At 48.9% G+C, this 18,650-nt stretch overlaps 2 protein-coding genes across 2 annotated transcripts in view; one reads left to right on the top strand and one right to left on the bottom strand.

The window, feature by feature from the left end:
- MYO18B (myosin XVIIIB) overlaps positions 1-18,650 on the top strand; it is a 250,714-nt gene that overhangs the window by 51,792 nt on the left and 180,272 nt on the right. The window contains exons 13-15 of the mRNA XM_059139951.1: positions 9,564-9,737; positions 12,928-13,018; positions 14,902-15,094. Coding sequence (XP_058995934.1) covers positions 9,564-9,737; positions 12,928-13,018; positions 14,902-15,094 — 458 coding nt within the window. The remainder of the gene's footprint in view (positions 1-9,563; positions 9,738-12,927; positions 13,019-14,901; positions 15,095-18,650) is intronic.
- On the bottom strand, positions 4,342-5,451 carry LOC131811417 (small ribosomal subunit protein RACK1-like). Its single transcript, XM_059139952.1, has one exon. The coding sequence runs from the start codon at positions 5,350-5,352 to the stop codon at positions 4,399-4,401; it is 954 nt and encodes a 317-aa protein (XP_058995935.1). The 5' UTR covers positions 5,353-5,451; the 3' UTR covers positions 4,342-4,398.

Here is an 18,650-nt window from a genome sequence, read left to right as displayed (position 1 = left end):
ACTCCAGGTTCAGTCCCACGAGAATGCAGCCCCATTTCCCTTGGTTTAATCTGATGCTGCCCCAGGTGATTTGTCTGCTGAGACTTCTTTTTCCAAAACACCTGTTCATGTTCCCCAGATCATTGGGAGTGGTCTGTGCATTGTCCTCTAGGGTGTGAGCAGTGATTCCAGTTGGATTCTGAGTGATTCCAGTTGGGTTATAGATGGCTTATTAGCCAGGCCTTGCAAGGGAGCACAGACTAGGCAGACAGGCAAAGGTCCTGGGGCAGATGGCAACTTTCTCCAAAGCCAGATACATGGAATTACAGGTTCAGGTGGGGAGGGCAGAGGGGAGACAGCAAGGAGTTTCAAGAGAAGACATAAGAAGCAGGAAGGGCAGGGGCACCTGGGTGGCTCAATGGGTTAACAGTCTGCCTTCAAGCTCAGGTCATGATCTTAGGGTCCTGGGATCAAGCCCCACATTGCGTTCTCTGGTCAGTGGAGAGTCTGCTTCTCGCTCTCCCTCTGTCCCTCCCCCTACTCATGCTCTAAGGTGCTCTCTCTCGCTCTCTCAAATAAATAAATGAAAATCTTAAAAAAAGAAGCAGCAGCAGCAGCAGCAGCGGGAAGGGCTTTGACGTTCCAGTCTGTAAGAGGGTTGCCTTTTCCATGATCCCAACAATAGGACTTTGCTGGGCACCCCTGGGCGGGAAGCCACAGCCACCTGAATTGAATGGGCTCCTGGGGTTTCTCTGGCTGACCCATTTGTTCCCTTTAAGGGCAGAAATCTCAGAGCGTGACCGTCATTACAGGAGCCGATCGCTATTGAACAGACGCTGTGCTAAGTGACCTGCAATTGTAACCTCACTGAGGCTTCCCAAAACTTCCTGGGAGCAGATTCCCATTTTACAGAAGAGGAAACAGAGGCTCTGGGAGGTGGCAAGACCTCCCCAATGTCACAGGGCTTTAGGCGTGAGAGAAGGGATTTAAACCTAGGCAGTGTGTCTACTGTTTTTTCTTCTAGCATCTCTAGACTTTTAGGCTTATCTCTTCCCTGCAGGTGGCCTCCTTCTTCTCAGGCCTCTGAACTGTAAACCTCTGTGTGAGGAAATGTAACCCAGATGCACCAGTGCTGTAAATATCTCACATAATGCTCAGTAATTCAGCAACAGCACGGCTATTGTTGGAAGTTATTGGAAGGGGAAATAACTTGGTTATTAATAAATGCAGGAGGCCGCAGTAATTGATAGCAATTGAACTCGTGGTGCACGGGGGAAAGCAGTCTTGTTATTATTTTCTCTCTCTTTCTCTCTTTTTTGTACTGAATATAAAGGGAAAAACCTGCTTTTGCAGGTGGATTTGAGCAAGTCGGAAACTGGTCCCATTGCATTTCTTTCCTCCTTCCTTCTTTCTGAGTCTCATTTGCTCCTTTGTGCAGCCTCTCCACTCAGATCCCAGCCTGCCTCTTACCAGCAGAGTGACCTTGGGTGAATGATTTGGGAAAGGCTGTTGGTCCAGGGTTCCCCCTAAACCAGCATTTTATAAACTAGGGTCTCGTGGGACATTAGACCTTCAAGATGCTCCTAAAAGTGTTCTGAGGCCAAATTGGTCTGAACAGAATGTTCCCTTCTTGGAGATTTATCAGACATGCTTTCAAGGCTCTGAGAAGTCCTGCAGTTAAGAAAGTTGTTTCAGCAAACAAAGACCAACTTGATATGATACAGGATTCATCTCTTCCCACTGACTTGGATGAACATTCTATGGAACAATGGCTATGAGGAGCCACTTTGGGGAACTGAGCCCCAGCTGTATGGCCGCTTTGCTCTGTTCTGTACCACTCTGCCTCATGGAGAGTTTCTGATTCAGCCCTTCCCTCAGTGGCACACTGGCTGGAGCCAGGCCTTGCCCTGATGTGCAAACGGCTACAGAGGAACAGACAAAGATACAAAGAAATAGCAGCCTATCAAGTCTTGGGTCCCTTTCAGAGAACTGTCCTTTGGCCTCAAATATTGAAGGGAAATCAAAACCAAACTTTGCTAAGTGTGATCAGCCTCTCAAGCCCTCTCTGAGTCTTAGTACCTGACGTGGGTACAGCTGCTGAAGCAAGGGCTCAAGGTCAAGACGGTTCCTGTGGGATGTGATCCTGGGACGTACTGGGAGGAGCTTGGGGAGGGGAAGAGGGGAAGGAAGGCTGCCATGGAGGGTATGTTACCAAGTTAGCCACCACTGTGGGCAAACTGGGGCTCAGTCCTGCCAGAGACCTCTGGGCGGGGGCAGCATAGAACACACACCCAGAGTTATCCTGCTCAAAGGGCACCTGCTGTCACTGATTGAGGGCTGAAGATTTTAATTCCATGGCCCTTCCAGCCTCCCCTTGCATGAGCAAGCGCTATTGGGAGAGAACGCCCTCATGAGGAGGGAGCACAATAACCCCCAGGGGTATGACAGAGCTGTGACAGGTCTGCTGCAGGTCTCCCCCCAAAACCCGCATGTTGCCATCTAAAGCTTGTCCCCGTTTCGTTTTGACTTGACCTACATACAGCCCCTGTGTATGCTCCAGCTAGATCTAAAGTGGGCTATGTAGGGTACCAGAGCCGCCCCAACCGCATGCCGCTGACCCGGGGGTCAGAGACCTGGACTCAAGTTCTAGGTCAGCCGCTTACATTCTGTGTGACTTAGGGCAGGGCAGTATCCCCTCCTGTGTCTCGGTAGCTTCTCCTATAAAATCAGGCTTAACAGTTCCCAGCCTGCAGACCTCACAAGGCAGGGAGTCGAAAGATCAGCCAAGGTCACACAACTGTCTTTTCCCTCAGCATAGACACTCTTGGGTGTGTGTCCTCCAGGCCATGGTGAGATGCATGGACCATCTGTCACTAAGAATCAGAACAGACTTGGCATTTGCACATAATTTTTTTAAATAGAGAACAGATTCAGGGGTGGGTGGTTCCAATCATACATGCGTTGTATTTATGTAAATCCAACCATGCGTGCAAAGCAAACGCAAGGCTGGAGGTTATGGACGCATTTCTTTTTGTAAGTCACGGCTCCCAAAGGCAAGCCACCCATTTCCTTGTTCCGCCCTAGGGAAAACTTGTTGTGCTGTACTTGTGAAGATAAGCTACAGTACTGTATGCTACGGGCATTGTGAGATTCCCAAGGAGGATTTTAAGGGTCCTAGAGTTTTTGCCTTAGACTCTGAAATCGATATTGATTATGAGAAAAGACCCCTCCGCACAGCATCAGGCTTAGAATATTGAATGCGGAGTCAGGAGACTGGAATTCAAATCTTGCCTCTGCCTCTCACCAGCTTCATGGCCTTGGAAGGTCACCCTGAGGTTCAGTTTTCTCATAATTCAAGGGGTGATGTCACTGTTGACCTCACAGGGCGGTGGGGAGGATTAAATGAGGCAGCAGTGTTTAGCGCTCAGCCCAGTGCCTGGCATGGGCTAGGTGTACAGCGCGTGCTGCTGGCTGATGTGATATTAAGGCCCCCTTTGTGATGCTGTCAAACATGTGCATTCTGATTTCTTTTTCCTGGGTGGCTGAGACAGAGGCGGGATAACGGGTGGGCTGCCAGGGAACATTTCCTACTGCTCAACAGCACACGTCCTGTGCAGTGCTTGCAGCAGAGGGAGAAGATCCTTGCATGATGTGTGCAGAAGCCAGACTGTAGTTCTACCTGCCATGGGGTCCTATTCCCACCAGGGCAGCCAAATACACCAGCCTGAAATGATCTCTGCATTTAGCTTTGGCATCTTTCTGGGCACAGGCTCCTTACCTCTTAGTGGGTGGCGGGAAAGCACCTGGATTGGGTGTTTGATCCCCTGTGGAGTGGGCTAGAGGCAGGAGGAAATCCACAAACCCGCCCCACAAAGAGCACGCTCCTCGGAGCCAGCTCCGTCCTGGCTCTCTGTTTCCATTTCTGTCTCTCGGCCTCTCTCCCTTTTGTTTGGTCTCGTATTTGATCTTTTTCCAGTACAAAAGACTGTCTCAAAGGTTCCAATGGCAAGTGCCATGGGGAGAGGAGAACAGAGATGCTATCTCCCCAGTCTTAATGGAGAAGCGGGGAGGGAAAGTAGGCAGGGCTGGCCATCATCGAGAAATGTGCATTCCTTTCTTGATTTCCTTCCATCATTTAATCACCCACTTGACAAATGTTTATTGAGCACTTCCTGGCACTGGCTCTGATCCGGATAGAGGGATGAACATACAAACCAGCAGGCGGCTACTGCACGGTCTGAAGATCCGCACAGGAGCGTGGGAATCCCGCCGCTTGGCCACTACTCCCTGTGCGGCTTTGGACCAGAAGCTAGACCTTGCTGGGTCTGTTCCCCACCTTCGAATGATCTCAGAGGCTTTTTTTTTTTTTTTTTTTTTTTCAGAAAACCAATGTTTTATTCCTAAAGCTCTGCCATATTTCTAACGGGTGCCGATGGTCACCTGCCACACACGCACCAGGTTGTCTGTGTAGCCAGCAAACAGAGTCTGGCCATCAGCAGACCAGGCCAGAGAGGTACACTGAGGTGGCTCTGCCTTGCTGCTCGTACTGATAACTTCTTGCTTTATTTCATCTACAATGATCTTGCCTTCCAAGTCCCAGATCTTGATGCTGGGGCCTGTGGCAGCACAGAGCCAGTATCGGTTAGGACTGAAGCACAGAGCATTGATGATGTCCCCACCATCGAGTGTATAGAGGTGTTTGCCTTCGTTGAGATCCCACAGCATGGCCTGGCCAGCCTTCCCTCCAGAAGCGCAGAGGGATCCATCTGGAGAGACAGTTACAGTGTTCAGGTAGCCCGTGTGGCCGATGTGATTGGTTTTCAGCTTGCAGTTTGCCAAGTTCCATACCTTGACCAGCTTGTCCCAGCCACAGGAGACAATAATGGGATTGCTGCTATTGGGTGAGAATCGGACACAAGATACCCACTCCGAATGGCTTTCATCCTGGATAGTATATTTGCATACACCCAGAGTATTCCACAGCTTGATAGTTTTATCTCGGGAGCCAGAAACAATCTGCCGGTTGTCAGAGGAGAAGGCCACACTCAGCACGTCCTTGGTATGTCCTACAAATCTGCATGTGGTGGTACCCGTTGTGAGATCCCAGAGACGAAGGGTTCCATCCCAGGAGCCGGAGCGGGCAAACTGGCCATCTGAGGAGATGACCACATCACTGACAAAGTGGGAATGACCCCGAAGAGCACGCTGAGGGATGCCATAGTTAGTCTCATCCCTTGTCAGCTTCCACATGATGATGGTCTTATCTCGAGAGGCGGACAGTATCATGTCCGGGAACTGGGGAGTCGTGGCGATCTGAGTCACCCAGCCGTTGTGGCCCTTGAGGGTGCCACGAAGTGTCATCTGCTCAGTCATGTTGGCGGCGAGTGCTGGTGTCACCGAGGCGACAAGGATGGAGCTGGATAGTTCAGAGAGACTAGCAGCACAGCCGCTCCCGCCGCGGCCCTGCAGAGGAAAAGCTTTTTTTTTTTTTAATATTTAATTTATTTATTTGACAGACAGAGATCACAAGTAGGCAGAGAGGCAGGCAGAGAGAGAGAGAGGAGGAAGCAGGCTCCCTGTGGAGCAGAGAGCCTGATGCGGGGCTTGATCCCAGAACCCTGGGATCATGACCTGAGCCAAAGGCAGAGGCTTTAACCCACAGAGCCACCCAGGCGCCCCAGATCTCAGAGGCTTTTGATGAAAGTAAAGAAGAGGCAAAGGAAGCACTTAGCACAGTGCCTGGCACATGGCACGTGCCTTTGCTTGATGGCTGTCCTTGTTCATCAAGGGATGGCTTCTCAGGAGAGGGAGCCATCGTGTCCATGAGCATCCCTTGGACAGGGATCTCCAACCCCGGCAGCATTCCGAGGACAGCTTTGTCCTTGGCATTGACGTAGGTTGTTGGGAGGTGTTGAGCCAATATGTGTCCACCGTTCTGCGGAGTTGGCTCAGAATCCATGGGGCATGGGCCATATCTGGTTTGTCATCCGTCCCCCAAATCTTCTTGCGAAGCCACGGATAGACAGATCTGCAGGAGGAGTCCTTGTGGCTGCCAGAATGAAGCAGTCCTTGTTGGGTGAGTGGTGCCCGCTTGGGTTTCACAGGTAGAGAAGGGACTAGAATGGTATTGATTGCCTTCTCAGGGCCAGGCACTCTGTTGGGAATCTTCCATGTAAGTGTAAACTTGTCACCCCATCCTTGCATACCAATGAGGAAATGCTCGGGGTCTTATGACTCCATTTTACAGAAGATGAAACAGGCCCAGAAAGGCCAGTGCAACTTGCCCAAAGACTAGAGCTGGGAATGGTGGAAGGCAGGAAAGGGACTCAGGTTCTGTCTGGTCCAGTGTGCATGTTTCTGTCCCTTTCTCAGGACCCAGTGAAGAGGTTTTGGATTCCACCTGTGTCTGAACAAAGATAGAAGAACCCATGGGGTTGGATCTTGTGAACTAGCCAGCCTTCAGGGAACTGGAAACAAAGTACATTTTCCTGGCAAAGCTCCCTGTGTGCTTCCTGGATTTCCCCAACAGGGTGTCCTCAGTGGGCACACTGGGGACTTGTCAGGCAAGGATTTGGAGTCCTTGTCAGTCCAGTCCTTGTCAGGCAGGATTTGGAGTCAGGTTGAGTCCATTCACTGTTCCTCTTTTCACAAAGAGCCATTGCCGATTCCCTTCCTGACTTCTTCCCAGCTCAGAGAGGTACAGAAGGTCACTGCAGATGGTGTGCGGGAGGAATATTTTGGAGAGTGACAGAAGAGGGTCAGTAGGCCAGGAGGGCGACAGGACATCACCCACCTAGAAGAATATCTCTTATTTTAATTCCCTTGCAACCCCCAACACAGGAAGAAAGAAGTCTCATTCAGGACTAACATCTTTAAAATCTCTAATACTTGCTAATCTTGCATTTTGACAAAGAGAGAGCCGGAACTCTGGCTCCCTGGTAACTGTATCTAGTTAGAATCTAAAGATAGTTTTGTGCTCATATTGTATTTATTTCTACTTTCTGTTTGTGACTGGTGTTAATAGTATTGGTCTGCAAACTGACCCCAGCTCACAGAGGGGAAGGGGAGATCAAAGAAAGCAGTAGACCACTCCAGATTGATAAGCAAGGAAACTTGTACACAAGGCTTGCCTCCACTGGCCGGTCCTGTACAATTCCACACCCACCCCCCACACTCACCCCCGAATCTTAAAAGTTTATACAAAGTCACATATTTAGTCCAGATGGTCTCAACAACACCTCACTCCCTTAAGGTTCCAACCTTAAAGATGGCTCCCCAGGGGAACATGGGCCGAACGTCTGTTTCACATGGGAGGGGTTGAAACCATCCCCTTAGTGATTCCCTCCAGCAGAGGGGTTCTCATTTAAGATAATACTATAAAATTCCCTTTCACAATGTATTTAGTTGAGTGAAAAAGATAAATGAGTCCATGTGACCTAGGGTCACAAAGATATGGCAGATTTCCTAAAAGAGGTATTTGATGGATTGACTTTGGTGAAATAGTAGTTCTAGTACTTCGCATCCCTCTGATTTCTGGTGATGTCTCAGAGTCAGTTTTCTCATCTGTAAAATGAAAATGACAAGACAACCTTTGTGAGGATTTCATGATGGTGATGGTGATGATGATGATAAGAAGTAATCACAACTAACATGTACTGATTTTTTTCACAGGTTGCACTTGGGACTCTGATGCAGACTTTCTGACACCAGAAGCCCTGAGCTGCACAAAGATGACATGTTGAATAAATGGGGTCAATGAATGGTGACTGCTTTCTTCACCACCATCATCACCTCTTTCATCATTTTTGCAAGTGGCAGGACTTTTTATTAGCCATGTTACTTCCTGAGACTCAGTATTATCATCTGTAAAATAGGAATTGTCTCTTGTGATGATCAGAGCTGAGTAGCTGGCACTGAGGCGGTTGTCAATAAGCATGGCTGTTTGTGGTCCCTCAGTGACCTGGGGCCAGAGCTCCTTTTCCTTGGGTAGTGAGTCCCACACAAATTCCTTGTCCAGATGTCCAGTTTTGCCTTAAACCAGGCTGATTCTTCAAGAGGTCATCTCGAAGAACTTGGCCCATAAAATCTCTTTCTGATGGATTGAAAAATCTGTTGGAAGTTCTGATTTTTATTTCAAAGAAGGAAATACATTTATGGAGAGATAAACAATGGGAGGAAATTCTTTAACGATGGCACTGTTATTTGTTTTAATCAGCCATTGATTTTTTAAATTTGGATTACAAAATGAAGACACAACTCTGGTAGAAAATTTAGAAAATGCAAAATCCCTTTAGCCAGCTATGACTGTTAATATATGGAAATATTTCCTTTTTACAATTTTATTTACTTACTTTTTTATTTAAGAGAAAAAGAAGAGAGAGCAAGGTGGGGTGGCAGAGGGAGAGAGAGAGAATCATAAGCAGCCTCCATACTCAGTATGGAGCCTGATGTGGGACTTGACTCTGAGATTGTGACCTGAGCTGAAATCAGGAGTTGGATGTTCAACTGACTGAGACACCCTGGCTTCCCTTACTATTTTATTTTATAATTTAGAGTGATTTACAGAGTTGACATCATTCTCTAGTACAGTTTTCTAATTTGATTTTTATTTAGTGTTTGTCTGTAAGCATTGTTCGGGTTGTACAATCTTTGTTGTTAATCTTAAATGGCCTTGTAATAGTTCATAAAGTGGTTCCCCATTGCTTCTTCAATCTCATTTGATTCCTCCTCATCTCCCCCTTACATTCCAACCACCTGGACTTCTTGGTCTTTCTTGGATACACTGTGCTTGTTTCTGCCTCAGGGCCTTTGCACAATATCGCTTTTTGACCCCTAAAGTTCTTCCCTGGTTCTTTAAGTAGCCAGCTCCTTCGCACCATTCATAACCCAGTTCAGATATCCCATCCTCAGACAGAGCCCTCTCTGACAACCACGGATCCATAGGGATGCTCTCAGCTTCTCTTGACCTCATCTCTTGGTTTTATTTTCTCCTTAAGGGGAAAAACTTTATAATATTATCACCTGAATTTATCTTATTCATCTATCTGTTTACTTGTTTATTGTCTTATTCCCTCAATAGATTGTAAACTCCAGAAGGACAGTCACCTTGTCTGTTTTGCTCATCATTGATTTTCTAGTGGCTAACACAGTTCCTGTTACATAGAGGAGCTCAACAAGTGTGTGTTTTGAGTAAATGGGTGGGTGGTGAGATGGTGGGATGTGTGGCTGTGTCAGTAGTATAGGTAGGTGGCAGCAGAGGGTAGTGGGTGGGTGGATGGACATGTAGGTGGATACAGGAGTGGACAGATGACATTTTCACTAACAATTCTCTAATTCCACCTTTAGAGGGTCCTCATGATCATTTTAATTGCTTTGAAAAAGTAAACAATGCAAATTGCGAAGAAGTAGGATAAGCATGTCTCTCAGGAAACGTGACCCCGGCCCAGGCCAGGTGTTGAGGCTCCCTGCTGAGGGTGGGTAGCCTAGAGGGTGGGAGGTGGTAAGACCCCTGAGGTCCTCTTGGAAGCCCACCCACTCCATACCCAGGACTTTACCACCATATTTGTGCTGTGTTCCTCCCACAGTGGGCCGGAAGCAGTTCATGCGGTTTGAGTGGGCAAACCATGCAGCTGAGGCCCTGGGCTGTGAGTATGAAGAACTGAACACCGCCACCTTCAAGCACCACTTGCGACAGATCATCGAGCAAGTGACATCTGGGCCAAGCCGACGGGGCCTTGAGGAAGAGGAGACCAGCTCAGGTGCTGTGCTGCTGCCTCTCTGGGTGGGCTGGGTACCCCCCAGCTCAGGCCCTATGGAAGCTCCAACATGCCTTCACTTACTCATCAGGAGCTGTTATATGGGGACCTTCTAGGTGCAGAGGAAGCCCCTGTGGGCAGAAGTGGACTTGGTTCCTGTATGCAGGGTTCTTATGGCCAATTGGTGCTGTCCAGGGTTCTGAAGGTTCTGCTGAAACCTGGGAGGGTGGCCTGTGGTGAGCAGTGCCAAGGGGCCCAACACTTTTCCATTGGCTGTTACATCTGTTGAGCCCCTACCTTGTCGGGGGAAGACTGGCCTTCCAGTTTGAGGCATAGAAATAAAGCCAGGATGGCTAGAGGGCCTGGGAGGCTGGTAGATGAGGCCAGTAGATGAGAGGTGATGGGGGGGACTATGTAAACTATGGTTTTTATGCTCAGTGAGGACTCTGCAAACTGTGGTTTTTATGCTCAGACCCAAGAGAGACCATGTAGGGACACAGGCAGGGAATGCCATGATTTGACTTGTTCCTTGAGTAGCTCAGGCAGGGGGAAGCCTGGGGAATTATTTGGAAAAGGGAGGCCACATGGGAACCTACAAAATCGCCTGGTGAGATGCTGGTGCTTGCACAAGGACATGGTAGTGGAGCTGGGTTGGGTGGGACACAGTCAAAGTCTGCTTCACACATAGAGAGGATAGCATGGGCCTGAGGGAGGAGATGGGAAAAGAGGGATCAGGACAGCTTCTAGGATTTTAGCCTTGGTGGCTGGAGGAATGGGAGTGCTTTGAACTGATGTGGGAGAAAGCAGAATGGCCTTGCATGGCACCTGCAGGAGTGTGATTTGCTGGGTCCCAAATCTGTAGCCATCACCCATCAGAAGCTTTGGCTGCAGGAGGTGAGGGCAGAGGGACCCCCTTGGGGCCCCAGGAGTCTCTGAGAACTAAGAGTGGTTGTCCCAGAGACCTCGGAGTCTGGCATTAATTAGTGGGTTGCACTGTTTTGAACTGTGATTTTGGGACTCATCTCTTAGAGGCCCCTTAGTCCCTCAGAGCTGCTCTACTCTAGGGGTCTCAGCTTGGTGGCTAATGTCACTTGGAAGCCTTTTGTTTGCTTCTAGGTCCAAGTATGAGCTGTAGTCCACTTTTGGTTTCTCCTCCTCTCTGAGACACACACACACACCCCACAAGCACACACATAGCACACATACACAACATGCCCATGGACACACACCTCATAGGCATGTATGTACATGCGCAGACACACACACCACACACACACACACACACACACACACCGTAAGAAACACACAGATGTGCGCAGACACATGAGCATACGTGCACACGCATTCAGACATTAACACTAATTACCTCTTGGGCTAAGTTATCAAGGGTAGGTGTGAAGCAGACAGGGGACCAGCAGGCTTAGGAGAGATGCTGAGAGGCTGTGGGTTGCCTAGCAACGGCCCAGGTTGGGGGGGTGGAGCTAACAGAAGGGAGGGAAGTGCTTTGGGGCTGCAGCAGGCTGCCTGGAATGTACAAGCAGGACTGTTGTCTCCAGCCACGGTGCAGATGTGAAAATCGTGTTTCCGATGCTGTGAATGGAAGCAACACCTAAGGGTCAGGATTTTCCATGTGACCCACCCCTCCCACATTCTCGTTCTACTTTGTTCCACGCACCCTCATCAGGGCTGGCTAATTTTAACAGGCCACCTTTGTGTTTAAACAAAATCGAGACTATGACTATATTAATCGTTTGCGAAGCGTTTTCATTCTTCCTAACGTGACAGGTAGGCTCTTTTCCCTCTCATTCCATATTCATCCATGCCTGGCTTTAAGCACTCCTTTGTATGGACTACAAATTGTCTAACCCATTTGCTATTGTTGGATATTCAGGTTGTTTCAAAAAAGGCGATTTTCATCCAATTTAATCAACAATTGGGAGAACATATGTACCCAGAAATCTTTGTTTCTCTGAATATTTCATTAGGATAAAAGCCCGAGCGTGAAATTATGAAGTCCAAGCATATGAGTATTTGATAGCTTCTGACACAGAACTGCCAAACTTCCCTCCAGAAAGGGGGAAGCACCAAACATTATCTGAGTGCCTACTATGTGTCAGGCACTGGGGTCTGGGAGCCAACACACCCAGAGACGATCCCCATCTTCAGGGCGCTCCCAGCCTGGCATGGGGCAGGGTGGGCATGGGGCATTATTAACAACTAACTACACAAGTAAAAATATACTGAACTCAGAGTGCTGTAAAAACAAGGTGACAGTGTCCTGGGTCTGGCCTGTGACACATAGCCTAACATCCTCTGGGTTCATCCACGTTGTAGGGAATGGTTGGATTTTCTTTTTTATGACTGGATCATCTATTTCATGTCCTCATTTCTATGTGGGATCTAAAATAATCACACTCAGAGAGGTAGAGAATAGAGTGGTGGTTGCCCGGGACTCAGGGGAGGGCCAAGTGGGAGAGAATGATTGACGGGTACATAGTTTCATTTGTGCAGGATGAATGAACGCTAGAACACAGATGAAAAAGTAGATGACTAAGATGACCAGCCAACGAATAGGTCCACTGGGCAGCATAGAGCCACTGGTTGCCATGCTGTATTGTCCACTGTTGAGTCTTTTTAGAGGGTAGATCTTATATGAAGTGTTCTTATCACACACATAGGCAGAAAGAAAGAGGGAGGAAACTCTTAGAGTTGACATCTTCAAGCTCATCACGATGTATAAATACCTATATATAGGTATAGATACCTATGTATTATACGATTTATATGATGTATAAATACCTATAAATAGGTAGGTATGACTTTTGGTAGGTTGGTCATACCTCAGTCACAAACTAATTAAAGAGAAAGGTGCAAGGTAGGACTGGGAATTGGATTAATGGGGTGGTAATCAAGGCAGGCTTCCCTGAAGTGATGACATTGGGCTGTTCCCTGAGGGATGAGCAGGAGTGCTCGCTGGAGAAGAAGGAGGTCCAGGTGACACAGAACCCCATCAGTCCTGATAAGGCACTTGAACTTGGTTCTAAGAGTGTGGGTACGTAATTTCATCAGTGGAAGGATGTATGTGAAGGAGGAGGTTTCTCTAAGGCCAGCAGTGATGTCTGGAGAGTGTTGCCCTTGGCCCCAGGAAAGGTCCTGACCATGGATACCCACCCTTCCCTCTCTCCCTCTCCAGGGCTCAAGATGACAGGCGTGGAGTGTGTGGAGGGAATGGCCTCAGGCCTGTACCAAGAGCTCTTTGCGGCTGTGGTCTCACTCATCAACAGGTAACAGCAGATACACAAATGAGCCCAGGTCCTAGGCACTTTAGCCCAGTAGAGTTTTGGAGGGGCTGGAGAAGAGTGAGGTTTTGAACTGGGGAACTGGGTTTAAATACTCCCTTGGCCACCCAAAGGCAAATGTTCAGCGCCCTGACCTCCCCTTCTGCACCTGTAAAAGAGCTCTGTACCCCAGGGCCATGGTGAGGATTAAAAGGGATAATGCATATAAACAGTTCTTTCTAATAGTGATCATAAACTACCAACAATAAAATCTGACAGTCTGGGGGCTTCCTGCTAAGTAAGGACAACAGCTGGAGCTCATGGTTTCCCCAGTCTTGCGTCATTGACTCTGCACGCCAGCCCATTATACAGCTGAGCTAATGGAGGTGAAGAGAGGTGGGGCTGGAAGGCAGCCAGAGCGCTGGACTCCATGTTTCTCTGAATAACCCACCGTGCCGCTCTTGTCCATTTCTTTTTAAAATTTCCTCGGGGCGCCTGGGTGGCTCAGTCGGTTGAGCCACTGCCTTCAGCTCAGGTCGTGATCACAGGGCCCTGGGACTGAGCCCCACATCGGGCTCTCTGCTCAGCAGGAAGCCTGCTTCCCCTCTCCCCCTGCTTGCCTCTCTGCCTACTTGTGATCTCTGTCTGTCAAATAAATAAATAAAATCTTTAAAAAAAAAAATTTCCTGCAAAGGGTGGGGTGCCGGTGGGTTTTTTGTTTGTTTGTTTTTTTTATTTTATTTTATTTATTTATTTTTTTTGGAGTGGGCCAGGACGTGTCTCTGGAATGTGTCTACCAGGCTGCAGTAGCCAGGAGTCAGGTGTCTAACACCATGAGGGCTTCCCACCCTCCTGCCCAAAGGCAGGAGGCATCCTTAGGCTTTCCACATCCTGCTAGCAGGTCCAAGGTCTGGTGTAGGGCAGCTGGGGTTCTCTGGTAATTCCGGGACACGGAATCCGCTTGCTCTCCCGCTGCTAGAGCAATTGCCATCCGAGGCCACAGACATAGCATCTAGAAACCAAGAGGTTTGCACATGCTTAGAGGAAGGTGTCCTGGGGTTGGGAATTGCACTGCTGGAAGAAGAAGCTACCTCAGCCTCTGGAGGGTGGCTGCTGCTTCGCATTCTTTAAACTGCCTCTCGCTGATACAGAACCCAGTCCCCCACCACCTACGAGCACCTTGTAGATGTCTGGCTTTCTGAGCATTAATTGACAGTCTTCATGCATGCATGTGTGGCAGCTGATCTTGGCCTTGCGGTATAAGAGGAAACCTTGGCAGGTTGTGCAGAAGAGCTAAGCGCCCTGCAGAGCCTAGGGCCAATCGTGATGATCATCATGATTAATAATAATAACAGACCACCTTTACTGAGCATGAACCCCACCGCCAACCTGGCCCTCAGAGCCTGTCTCATCACCTCCAGCCTTCCCAGCATCCTTCTGGGTTGTGGCCATGATTGACTTTTTCTTGGCTGAGGCCCAGAGAGGTTGGGCAGCTCTCCCAAGGTACATAGCCGATCTGTCACAGAGGGAAGGTTGGAGCCCTTGTGTGACTGTCTCCAACAGCTTTCAACTCCTGCATGTTGATGCCAATAATCCCTCCTCCGTCCACCCCGACAGATTCATCAGATTGATCCAAGGCAGTGAGGGCTTGGAAGAACCATCATTTAACAGTTGGGAAATCCTTAGCTCAGAGAGGTTAAGTAATTTGCCCCAGGTCACACAGCCCATAAGCGGTGAGCCTCATTCTGGTGCCAGATCTGCTGGATTCCCCATACTCACCCAGCGTGCTGCCTCAGTTTCACCATATCTGCAATGGGGGAGTGGGAGGCGTGGGCCGGCTGGGCTCTATGATTCCACGTGGTCTTGAGGCCTTGCCTCTCTCTCCCCAGGTCCTTCTCTTCCCACCACCTCTCCATGGCCTCTATCATGGTGGTGGACTCTCCGGGCTTCCAGAACCCACGGCACCAGTGCAAGGACCGGGCGGCCACCTTCGAGGAGCTTTGCCGCAATTACGCTCATGAGCGCCTGCAGCTGCTCTTCTACCAGCAGACCTTCGTGTCCACGCTGGAGCGCTACCGGCAGGTAGGATTGGGCTCCATGGAGGGTGTGCGGCCGGCCAGGGTGCAGGGAACAGTCTGGTCCTTCAGTCACCCTTGGCTTCATCGCATTTGCCCCCCCACAGTGAACTGTTTGGCCCCCAGCTCTGCGGGCCTCTGCTATTCCCCTGTCTCCACACACGGCTCCCTACAGTCCATGGACACCAGAGAACTTGGGGCTCCCCAAGCCTTGTTCCCCCAGCTGTCCCCTCATTGGGGTGACCTGTTCTTCCTTGTCTACTTTGCCCAAGCTGCATGCACCGCCCCCCCCACCACACCTTGTGGCTCACAGTTTCCCCATGGAAAACCGTTTGTGCTCTGGGTGTGGGTGAAAATTCTGGGTGGGAGGGTTTGTCCAGCCTTTGGATCCTAGAGTGGCAACACTTAACAATGCCTTAGATGCACTTCCTTCCTTGGATCTACCCTCGGGACACTAGGAACGTGAACCAGAAAACACATGCAGACACGTTTCTGCCAGCCTTCTCTTCCCGTTTGAAAAAGTTTAAATGGGAATGTTACATTTGCCCAGAAAATGCACACCCCAGTAGTATACAGCCGAATAAATTTATCCAAATGAACATACTCACGCACACACTCCGCCCCCAACCGGGGGAAAAGTGGAACTCTGCTGGCACCCAGGACGGCCCCATCCTCCCCCACGCTTTCTGAAGGGGGCACCTCTGACTCCAGCAAGTGCTAATAGCAAGAGGTTGGGAATGGCCATCTTGCTTATCAAGAGGGTAATGGGTATTGAAATTATAGTCATTTTAAAATTTTTTGGGTTGGAGCTTACACAGCAAGAAACATCAACATGGATGAAACTCAAACAAGTGATGCCAATGGTGAGTCCTGGGGTCTGACCTTAACTGTACCACTTATTGGCTGTGTGGCCTCAGGAAAGTCACTCACTGTCTCTGATCCTTGGTTCCATCCCATGTAAAATAGGAATAGCAATATTCCTGTATTATCTATCAATTACCACAATAGTGCTAGATAATGAAGTACCCCAAAACATAGTGGCTTTAGATATTATCATTTGTTATTGCTTACTTCGGGTTTCCTGGGTGGTTCTCTGGTCTTGCCTGAGTGAGTTCTTGCGTCTCTGGGCAGATGTAGGGTGGTAGGTGGTTCTGATGGTGCTGGCCAGCTCTCTGCTGTGTCTGGGGGTCAGCTGGCTATGAGTGGATCTGAGCAGGCTTTGGCTGGGATGACTCATCTGTGCACCAGGACTGTCCTATCCTCTAGCAGACTAGCCCAAGCTGTTCTCACAGCGCTGGGCAGGGCTCCAAGGAATGAGCAGGGATGTGCGGGGTCCCTTGAGTCCTAGTCTTGGAACTGACAATGTCCCTTCTGTGTTCAGTGGGTCATGGCATGTCCAGGGCTGAGCACTGAAAGTAGGTTTCACTTCTTGATGGGAGAAATTGAGATAAACAGAAGGGGAGAGGATATTTGGGGGGGGGGGTTGTTGTGGTCTTTAGAGACAAAGAGAGGTGAGAGGGGCCAGAGGGAGAGAGAGAGACTTTTTTTTTTTTTAAAAGATTTTCTTTTATTTATTTGACAGACAGAGATCACAAGTAGGCAGAGAGATAGGCAGAGAGAGAGAAAGGTGGGGGGGGGAAGCAGGCTCCCCGCTGAGCAGAGAGCCCGATGCGGGGCTCGATCCCAGGATTCTGGGACCTCGACCTGGGCAGAAGGCAGAGGCTTTAATCCACTGAGCCACCCAGGCGCCCTGAGAGAGAGACTCTTAAGCAGGCTCCAAACCCAGCACAGAGCATGACGTGGGGCTCGATCTTAGGACCCTGAGATCATGACCTGAGCTGAAACCAAGACTCAGACACTTAACCAACAGAGCCACCCAGGTGCTTGTGTTTTGCTTATTTCTGGTGATCAAGGCGATACATGTTCTTTATTAAAACCTGGGAAATACATAGAAATATCCGCAAGCAGCAAACATAACCTCCTTTAACCCCAACACCCACAGGAAAGCCCTGTTCCTGCTGTCTTACTTTATACCGCTTAATTGTTCCATTTATCGTCTTCTCTGCAGATTTCTGATACATCCCTACACACGGGTTTGTTTTTGTCTCTTTTCCTCACAGTAGCGGGCTATTGCCGTGTTCTCGTTCCATTGGCAACTTTTAGTAATCGCACATTTTGCTGGTTACGTCCAATGCTGTCTCAGCCCTCCTTTACGCCTCTGGGTGATTTCTACCATTACGCTCTTGGAAACGATGCCGTGACTGACATCTGCATGCTGACTTCTGAATGGCGACTGTCATTGACCAGAGTGTGTGCTCACTTCCTCCAGCACCCAGTTATCAGCCCCCATGCTCATTAGTAACTCCACAAATAAAAGCAAAGTTTGGACTGAATGATTAGCTCCTGATAAAGCTCTCACCGCGATTGCTGATGGGCCGGCAGAATGAGCGATGTCAGGAATTTATTGGAATGTTGGTCTGTAACCTCTCTTCTCATGCAAAGGCTAAGGGGCGAAGATAAAACAAGCAAACTAGGGGCGCCTGGTGGCTCAGTGGGTTAAGCCTCTGCCTTTGACTCAGGTCATGGTATCAGGGTCCATTGGGCCCTCTGCTCAGCAGGGAGCCTGCTCCTACCCTCCCCCCTCTGCCTGCCTCTCTGCCTATTTGTGATCTTTGTCTGTCAAATAAATAAGTAACATCTTTAAAACAAACAAACTAACAAACAGCCTGATTGCAAAAAAGGCAAAAGATCTGAATAAATTTTTTTCTTCAAAAGATAGACAAATGGGCAATAATCACCTGAAATTTAGGGAAATGTGCATTAAAACATCAAGATAGCCCTTCATAGCTGGTAGAATGGTAATGATAAAAAAACCAAACCAAACCAAACCAGAAAGCAGCAAAGATTGGGAAGGATGTGGAGAAATTGGACCTTGTGTGCCTGGCTGGTGGGAATACGAAACTGTGCAGCCACTGTGAAAAAAAAAGTATGCTGTTCATCTAAAAAAAAAAAAAATAGAATTACCCTATGATCCAGCAAATCTGCCTCTGGGTATCTACCCCCAGAGAGTTGATGACCAGGTCTTGAAGAGATAATCCATACACCTAGCCTCATGGCAGCTTTACCAATAGCCAAAGAGTAGAAGTGACCCGAGTGTCCACATTGGGGCGGGGAGGGGGTGTGTGTGTAAACAGGTTTGATCTGTCCACGCAATGGGCTACTGTTCAACCATAAAGAGGAAGGAAATTCTTATCTATTATGCAACATGGATGAGCCTTGAGGACATTGTAGGGAGTGCAATAAGCCAGTCACAAAAGGACAAGTCCTATGGGACTCCGCTCACACGAGACACTTAAGTGCAGTCAATTTCATAGAGACAGAAAGTGGAACGGTGGTAGCCAGGGGCTGGAGGGGGAGGAGGGGGAACAGAAATCAGTGGTTAATGGGGACAGCATTTCGGTTTTGCAAGATGGAGAAGTGCTGGAGGTGGGGACGTGGTGACAGGTGCACAACATGTGAGTAAACTTAATGCCACTAACTATATCACGCAGTAAAAGGTAGAT

This window comes from Mustela lutreola, chromosome 11, assembly GCF_030435805.1.
Source record: "Mustela lutreola isolate mMusLut2 chromosome 11, mMusLut2.pri, whole genome shotgun sequence".
NCBI classification, from domain to species: Eukaryota; Metazoa; Chordata; class Mammalia; order Carnivora; family Mustelidae; genus Mustela; species Mustela lutreola.
This window is presented reverse-complemented; position numbering and strand designations above follow the sequence as displayed.